The sequence below is a fragment of the Propithecus coquereli genome, unplaced genomic scaffold (genome assembly GCF_000956105.1).
Source record: "Propithecus coquereli isolate 6110/MARCELLA unplaced genomic scaffold, Pcoq_1.0 Scaffold433, whole genome shotgun sequence".
NCBI lineage: Eukaryota > Metazoa > Chordata > Mammalia > Primates > Indriidae > Propithecus > Propithecus coquereli.
In genome coordinates, this window is record NW_012150097.1 from 513,594 (window position 1) to 522,707 (window position 9,114).

The 9,114-nt window shown below is 37.4% G+C and overlaps 1 protein-coding gene across 1 annotated transcript in view; it reads left to right on the forward strand.

The window, feature by feature from the left end:
• BMP2K (BMP2 inducible kinase) overlaps positions 1–9,114 on the forward strand; it is a 100,214-nt gene that overhangs the window by 82,023 nt on the left and 9,077 nt on the right. The window contains exons 8-10 of the mRNA XM_012653895.1: positions 1,108–1,211; positions 2,613–2,692; positions 6,864–7,024. Of these exons, the coding sequence (XP_012509349.1) occupies positions 1,108–1,211; positions 2,613–2,692; positions 6,864–7,024 (345 nt within the window). The remainder of the gene's footprint in view (positions 1–1,107; positions 1,212–2,612; positions 2,693–6,863; positions 7,025–9,114) is intronic.

Consider the following 9,114-nt stretch of genomic DNA (forward strand, 5'->3'; position numbering starts at 1 on the left):
CTCAGACTCTCTCAAATAAATTTTCAAATTTTGTGCTTAGTAGTATCACTTGCCACACAACTATGTTTTTAGCCAAAATAAGTTTATTATATTGTTGGAGATGTACATTCTTTGTTCGAAATATTACTTAAATTTGAAAAGCAGGTTTAATTCATTTTGATTTATAATTTTATCTTACCCGTTTATATATTTAGACTTTTCTATTTATTAGCAAATTTCAGAATATCATCTAATTAATGCTATAAATTTTACATTTGAAATGGTTTAAAAATCATTTAAACATTATAAGACCTTAGAGTTAATTAATGAAGCAGTGTTAGACATGGAGATGTCTTAACAGAATATGAATATTTCAGTTATGGAATTGAGTATAAATGTTAGTCTTGTGTTAAAACCACCACCCAAGAAATGGACCAGTGGCAGTAGTCATTTTGGTTACAAAAAGGTCAGACGTTTGCACAGCAATATTGTAAGGTTGGTGCGGAATCTATTCATAGTAGAACAATAAAACTCTGCTCGTGCTTCTGAACATGATACGAATTACATGTTAACATGCTAAAATACAGAACTATGGTGAATATTGCCAGCATCAGCGTGGGAAGAAAGCATGTTTTTGGAAAACTATGGTGCCAATCCTCTACTACTTTGTTAAATAGATTCTAATGTACACAATTTAGCCTTTTCTCAATGATTCAGAATCATTTAAAAATTAATAGAAGTATTTTACATAATAGTAAGAATTATTTTGAATTTTTTTTTTGAAGGATCCTCCCCTGTGGCCCTGGAACTTTATTAAATAATTCCCTGGTGTTCACTAAACTCACTTTTCTTGTGTCACTTTCCCTAGAGCACAGTCATACTTGTCATTCACGCCTCTGCTGCCGAACTGTTCTGTGGCTAATCTGTTAGCTTGGGATAATGCTTTTAAGGTTTTTGTTTTTTTTAAATAAAATAGTGATTTCTGCATTTTCTATAAACATTAACAAAGTTTGCTAGAATCATCACTGGTCTTAGAATGGAACAGAAAATATACATTTTTTATCCTTATGCTGTATCTCCACGAAGCGATCTGTTCTGTAAAACTGAACATTTGATCTGTTCCTGCAGGGTTCATGCTGGAGCCAGATCCAGAACGTAGACCTGATATATTTCAGGTGTCATATTTTGCATTTAAATTTGCCAAAAAGGATTGTCCAGTCTCCAACATCAATGTAAGTAGTTTTTCATGTAGTGTATGAATTTAAAGTCCGTTTTTCCATATGCGGTTATATATACCTTCGGAGTTGGTGACGTGTGTGGTTGTGTTTTTGGTATAGACCCCCAGTCTCCAGACCGTGCGCTGAGGCACCCTGGGTGCTGCAGCAGCTCAGCGGTCCCTGCCAGATAGTTCGCATTTTTGAGGAGAACAGTGACATCTGTTTGACACAGCACAAACTAATTTGAAGTTATTTGGGCCTAACCATTTAATAAATAGGACAATCAGATTTTTTTTTTTTTTTTTTTGCATAGATGTGCTGTGAAAAATTACTGAGACACTAACTACTCTGTTAAGTGAGAAAGTGGAAACTTTGGGTGTAAAATACACAGGCGTTGTAAACAGACCTGGGTTCAATTCCATCTTTATCAGTGCAGATTTTATATTTTGGGGAGTTACTTAATGTCTGTTTCTTTTTCTGTAGAACAAGGATAGTAGTTATAAGGATCACATGTAAAACCCAGTGCCTAGTCCATGGAAGGCGCTTAGTTGCTAATACCTAACGTCACTCAGGGCTTTGAATTCTGTCCCCTGCCTGCACGGTGCACTTAGCTGTTTCAGATGAACCGTGTGTGGCAAGTCTCTGCTAATTTTAAGGAAGGTGGCTAGAATCATCACCGATTGTAAGGCATTCTCAACTTCGTAAAGATCATTCTGGCCTGACTTATTCTTACAGGGTTTCCTTTATGTATAAGTTAATTCACCCAGTCAGAAAAAAGAAGAAATATGGCACTTTTTTTTGTTTGTTTTTTGAAGGCCTTACCGTATTAACGTAATGTTTTCTCTGTTGAAGCTGAAAGTTTTGCAGTTCTAAAATTCTAGTAATGAAAGTAGATTTGACTGTGGATTTAAGGCTTTTTATTCAGCAAATACTTATTGAGTACCTACGAGCCAAACGTTGGGCATAAACAAATGAGGAAGGCCTTCTACCCACATTTTCTAGACTGTATTCAGTGTCATGAAAATTATCTGTAGCGTTTAGGAAAAAATGCTTTATTCTTTTCCTTGGTGTTAGCTGCTTTTTCCAAAATGCAAAATAGTCATTGATTTACACTATAATATAATCTTTCTTTTTACCCAAGATTTACCCGTTTGTCAGTGGACACGATGATGTTTTCCTGCTTATTTTCTAAGGGTTTCTGTGGAACATGAATGTGAAAGTGACGTTTGTGCAACGTGCAGTGATCTCTGCAGATTAGATCTGGCAGATACCTGGGAATCATTTATAGATATCTCATGTGAAAGTGATAGTAACTCACAGTACTTTTTAAGTGCGATAATATATTCATAGTTTTAAAAAAGCTTTCTGAAATTAAGATAAAAACTGAAATGAAAAGTTTTATTTTTTTCTTCCAAGAATTCTTCTATTCCTTCAGCTCTTCCTGAACCGATGACTGCTAGTGAAGCAGCTGCTAGGAAAAGCCAAATAAAAGCCAGGTAGGCAAAGCTGTGCTAAAATTGAAAAGGCATTTAAAAACAGAAAGTTACAGTTCTCATTTTTTAATCCTAGCAAATCCCTCCCCCGCAAAATGTTGTGTTGCTTATTGCATGTGGTATAGTTTAGCAAGTACGAAATAAGCCTTTTAAAATACTAGATACAGGGTTTGACGTCAGTCTCACTTGAACTGTTCACTCTCAGCAATGAAGAAGTGATTGTTTGACTGATGATGTTACAGTGAGTCTTTGGGGGGAGGGGCTTGTTATTTTCATCCCATAGCAACTCTAATTTAGGAACTTTTATGTTTTGAGTTTGTAGCTAGTATTCTAATTTTTAAGTTTAAGGAAAAATTATAGCTCTTATAGGGAACCAGAATATGTAGAATGTGTATGTGGTTTGTAGAATTTGTAATGAGTGGTTGTAACTATAATACTTTTTAAGACTGGTGAAGACGTTGGTTGCAGTGGCTCATGCCTGTAATTCCAGCATCTTGGGAGGCCAAGGTAGGATTGCTTGAGGCCAGGAATCGAGAGCAGCCTGGGTAACACAGCAAGTCCTGCAAGTCCTAGCTACTTGGGAGGCTGAGGCAGGAGGATCTTGAGCCCAGGACGTCAGGGCTGCAGTGAGTTATGATTGTGTCACTACACTCAAGCCTAGATGACAGAACAAGACTATGTCTCTTAAATAAACAAACAAACTGGTGAAGAAATGTGCCTTAAATGTTGTTTTTCATAGTTATTTACTGTATTAATAAGTTTGAAATGTATTACATAGGTTACGACCTGACTCTGTTAATGATTGATTCCCCCCCTCCACCCCCGGATGCTTTTTCTGAACTTAAAAGTTAGCAAATAAGACTTGGATTATCAGGCAGGTATAATATTGCATTTGGGAGATTTCTTGTTCACAGCTTTTTTCTATGGTATCTTACTTTTGCAAAGTTTTTTATTTGACATAAAATGTAAAAAGTGTATCTGTCACATACCTTTTATATGAAGGAAATAGATAATGGAAACACAAAGAAAGGAGCAGTCTTTATTTCCAAGGAGTTCAGTACTAATTGACAATTGTAAGCTGATAGATGCCAGGCCATTGTGAGAGCGCGTGAGGAAGGGAAGGCTGGGCAGAGAAGAGAGCACAGAGAATGCTTCCTGGAGGAGGGCGTTGCTGCACTCTCCCCTGCAGGACGAACAGTCACCTGGAAGGGTGGGGACTGAAACTGTAGCAGGCAGGCAGTTCAGGCAGGACGGCCCTTGTGACACTACCAGGCTGGCGCAGCAGGGGACGTAGACTGAAGTGGTGGGAGCTGAGGCTGGATTGGTAGACACTCGCTGGTCGTGAGCAACTTTGTGTATCATGCCCAGAAATTTGGACTTTGGCCGTGAGGCCCAGTGAGTTTTTCAACCTTCCTGTAAATTCTCCTGTTTGGGACTTGGTGTGATTAGGTGTTACAAATGATCTGTTACTTACAAATTGTGAAAATATTTGTGAATGACTTGGTTTTTAAAAAAATGTGGCATCACTATAAAAATACCTTCATTCACTTGAATTTCCAAATGTTCTCTTGAGAGAGGGAGAGGAAGGAGCAAAGTTACACCTAACGTCAGGAATGCAGCATGACCAACAGCCTGTCTTATCTATGCTGTAGTTGAGTGGTGATTATGAATTACTGTAGGATTTGCCAGCTGAATTTTATTGCTTGTGTTTTTTATAATGTGTCGATAATTAAATCTTTAAGAAGCTAGGTGCTGGTTTTTTAAAAAAACAGGAATCAACTGGACAAGAATGATAATTTAAGTATCTTTTCACCAGGGCACAAGTAATAGCTATAAAATTTTAAGCCAATGAAATAGTGCTATTAAAGTGTTTGTGTTAAATCTGTACATTATATTAAAAATAAGGTTCATTGGTGCTTATTGATCACTACATAAATTTATTCTTTATGAATAGTATCAGTGAAAACTTTAAAAGTCTGAATGTGTAACAAGCTTAATATTTAAAAATTCAGTTAAATTTTTTTTCCCTGTAAAAGGCATATTTTAGGGATGAGAAATCTTTTAATAGCTAGTTTCGTTATTCACATGTTTTCAAAAAGCTTTTATGGGTATTATCCACTGCCTTGCCTTCAATCTGTGGCGCTCTTTGCTGCTTTAAAGTTTCCTTCCATCTCCCCAGACTTTGCATCTGCTCTTGGGACTGTCAAACATGTGAAATTTATCTGACATGTATCTTAAAGAAGGAAACACTGAAGGATTTTGAGCAGGAGAGAGAGTCTGAGTTTTAGGAAGATTGTTCAGGTGACAGTGAGGAGGAAAGAAAAGGGAAGCAGAGAAGACGGGGCTCTGACGGTTGCCGGAGCGCAGGGGAGGCCGGCAGCAGTGTGCACGCAGTAATTCCTGTCTTTAATCTGAGTCCATTTGTGTCTTCATTCGGCCTAATATATCCAGGCTTTTTCCTCCTAGTTTCTTTTTCTCCGTCCAATGGAATCAAATTTATTTTAAAAATTATAGTCCCCAATTCCTACCTGAAACCTTCTCTAGCCGAATTAGGCTAAAGGTACAGTTACTCCTCCGTGAAACTCTTGACGGCACTAGCATGGCGATGATTGTTTTTACTGTCTTTTATTTTGTTTTATTTTCACTGTGTGCCGTATCTTCCTAAGTAGATCGTAGATTCTTTGAAAACAGGGTGTTGTGCGTTGTTTTGCTGGATATCAGTAAATGTGCAATAGATATTGGTACCTTGGCAAAATAAATTAGGAGGCGTTAGATTGAACAAACTCTACAGACTTTTAATATGCTTGTAAGAGCTTTTGTTATGCTTATGTGTGTTGTGAATCTTTAAAGAGCAATTTAGGCCAGGAACGATCGAAGGTCAGGGCTGGCCAACACTACCCGCTAATAAAGAATAGATATTTAAACAGAAAGATTGTATATAGTATTTCCCCCAAATTACTTGAACTTACGCAGTACAGCATTGGATTTAATGCCGCATCAATAATTTGAAGTCAGTAAATTCTCGATTATCATTAAAATGAAATATAATTTATTATATGTATATATTATTGCCTATTCGTTCAGTTTTCATATGAATGGTGTCATTTCCATCTCATCTAAAGCATAAGTGTTATTTTCAACAAATAGCGTATATACAATATATTTCACTGATTTTCTAAAATCTTTTGATTCAGTTTCACTTCTTTTGGAAAAACAGTTGTTAACAGGGCTCCCTCTTGTGGTCCGTGCAGATATTAGGGAGAACGAGGTCTGTGCCGCTGCAGGTAGACGCAGGTGCACAGATGTGTGCTTGATAAATCATGCAGAAATTGTGAGAGTTAAATCACTTGGAAATGTGGTAAGGGAACTTAATACAGAGATTTTATTGCAAATCCTGTTGGAAAGTGAACATACGGCCCTATTAAAAAGTATGTGAGTTTTTGTAATTTACAGAAAACAAAGCTGATATTTTACTTGTCTTTCTTTTTGAAAAAGAAAAGCAAATGTCTTTGTCTTCTCAAATTATATTTACTGTCTCTTGATTTCAAAACTGTGCTTATCACTTAACGACCCACATCTGGGGCCTAAACTAAGTCCTAATGGGAAAAGTTTTGCATAATTTCTATTCAGTGTTTTAAGTAAAGAGACTTAAAGATTCAAGAAGTTGAATGGGAGCAAGTGGTTCCACCTGTTAAATGTTTTGGCTTCTTTTGTTTTACATGCCATAGGGCACAGTTTGTTTTTTTAAAAATGCCTCGAGTCCAAGCTAGGAGAGATTATTTCTTGTTGTTTCTTATTTTTATTTCTCTTATTGATTCACAGAATTGTCTCTCAGTTTTGTCTAAAACCATATGAAAAGTTCTCTGTTTTTTTCCTTTCAGCATCATTTTATCACCTTAAGAACGATATCTGGGACTATACTCTTTCTGCCAGCTTTACTGGCAGGCTATGAATGGTAGCATACTATTTTAAGGACAGTGGTTAGTTTTATTTTATCTGCTTCCCTATCTTCATTAAACATTTAATACCTGAGAATGAGACTTAGGAGGGAGCCAAGAGGACTAGTGTGATTGATAATAATTAAAATGCATCTGTTGAATTATGTGCTTCGTAGAACAAGTAGTAAATTAGATATAATCACAGTATTTGGAATGAAATTGTTCTTCTATTATAGAATAACAGATACCATTGGACCAACAGAAACCTCAATTGCACCAAGACAAAGACCAAAGGCCAACTCTACTACCGCCACTCCCAGTGTGCTGACCATTCAAAGTTCAGCAACACCTGTTAAAGTCCCTGTTCCGGGTGAATTTGGTAACCACAGACCAAAAGGTAATACAGCCCTGCCAAGCCCATCTCCTTTATAGTGAACATAAATAAACCTCATATGGTTTGATTTCCTGGGAGTATAAATTGCTGGCAAACTTAAAATTACAAAGCAGATAATTTAAGAAACTTTCTATTTATGTCTGATAAACTCAATTGTTTTCCTAAAGTTGTAGGCAAAGGGAAGTTACTGGCAATATAACAGTATGGTACAAAAAAAAGCCCACAACTTGCTTTGATTCTATAAATACAAATTCTTATCCCTAGAGCCATCAGCTATGAGGGTCTGAGGTTGGTAATAAAGTCTAAGGTTGCAGAAAATTCTGTGTTGTATTGGAAAAGAGGAAGTTGAAACTGTAGCTTTCCAAAGTTACCTGTCTTCTCACTGAACGTAGAGCTTTGACAAAGGCAGTTGTCTTGAACCGTGTGGACATTACAAAATAAAAGCTTGTCCTCTTATCTGATTTTGAGAAAAATTGTTTTTCTAATCTAAAATATCTCCTAAGTGTTATGATACAGTGTGACACTTAAAAAAATTTCCCCCAAGGAAATATTCTAATACTAGAGCATAAACTTACTCTCTCAAGATTCTAGAGGTATAACCTGAAGACCCACCTCCAGGAAACTGTTTTGTATTTTATTTCGTCATAAATCTGTTTTGTTTTAATGTTAAAATGTTTTCAATTTGGATGGTTAAGAGCCTACACTTTGAGTCTCATGAACCTGATTTGAGTCCTGTTTTTTTCCATGTTTTAGTAATATGTGTATAAAAATGTTAGTATCTGTCTTATATATCATCGTGAGGATTAAATGACTGCTCAGTGTAATACCTGATACGTGATATGCCCCTAAGAAATGTTAACTGTAAACCACTATTACTACTGTTAAGTGTATGCTCGGGAAAGATGATGTCTATTTTTATTTTATCTGGCATACTGCTATACACTTCCGTGGTAATTAGGGATAGCAGTTGGAGGAGAATTCCATGGAAAAGGGAAAATAATGGGAATTTGAAATTATTTGTGTTTTATTCCCATCTCACCATTTTTTACCCTCCTTGTTATCTTCTGTAAAATGGAAGAACAACTTTTCCTGTTATGAGGAGTGCAATAACAAGGTGTGTGGCATCTGGAAAAATTCTGTCTTATAGTAAGCATTCAGTGTTAGTTTTTCTTTTTTGGACCTTTTTGGGCTGGAGATCTTACTGATCTTATTTACTATGTATTAATATCAATATCCCCCACCAAGACCACTAGACTTGCACTTGTAGTTGAGCAGGTGGGCTCACCACTCCCAAACTCTGTGGGTCTGTGGGGTGTCTCAGTAAGACTGTGTTTCAGAAGACTTGTTAAAGGATTTGGCCTCGTTTTGGGTAATCTCGGGAGGCTTTAAGGAAGTGGGCTTTGCTCTACATTAGATCCTGTCAGGAAGTGGTGGTTTGATACGATCAGATACCTTGATCAGTCTTACCTGCTAGTAGAAGGGAAGCCAAAGCCTCAACGGCTAAAGAAGTAGCAGTCAGTCCTACTGGGCAGGGGGGTTTGGACAGTGTTTGCGCGCAGACGTGATTATGGCGTGATCCTCTGTCATGACCCATGGCAGCCAGGAGCGGCGCTGTCTGACGTCGGCGTCGTGTGCGATGAGGCGACGGGACGCCCAGAGCCGGCTGTGGGTGCCGGCCCGCTCCCGACCTCCAGGGCAATGCTTCTCTTGCTTGCGTGCTTCTAGCTTAAGCGAGAAAAATTATACTCTTTTTTCCCCATATGTGCATCTTTTAAACATTCCTCTCCCTTTAAAAATCATATAAAAAGTAACACGTGAATAGTTTCCTTTTAAAATATTCAGATGATACAGAAGTATTCAGAGAAATCTATGTCTCCCGGAGACTTAACTAGCCACAGCTTAGTGTGCGCCCTCCCGTCCACTCTCGCGTTCTTGCGTGCGTGTGTAGATGAGGCATTTCACGCTGTGCCGGACATCGTGGATTGATGCTGTGCATCTGTCTCTGGTGCTTGATGGTTTTTTAACTTGTATTTTGGAGAGCCTTACTTGTCAGTGCACACAAATCTGTGTAATTCTTTTTTTATTTTTTATTT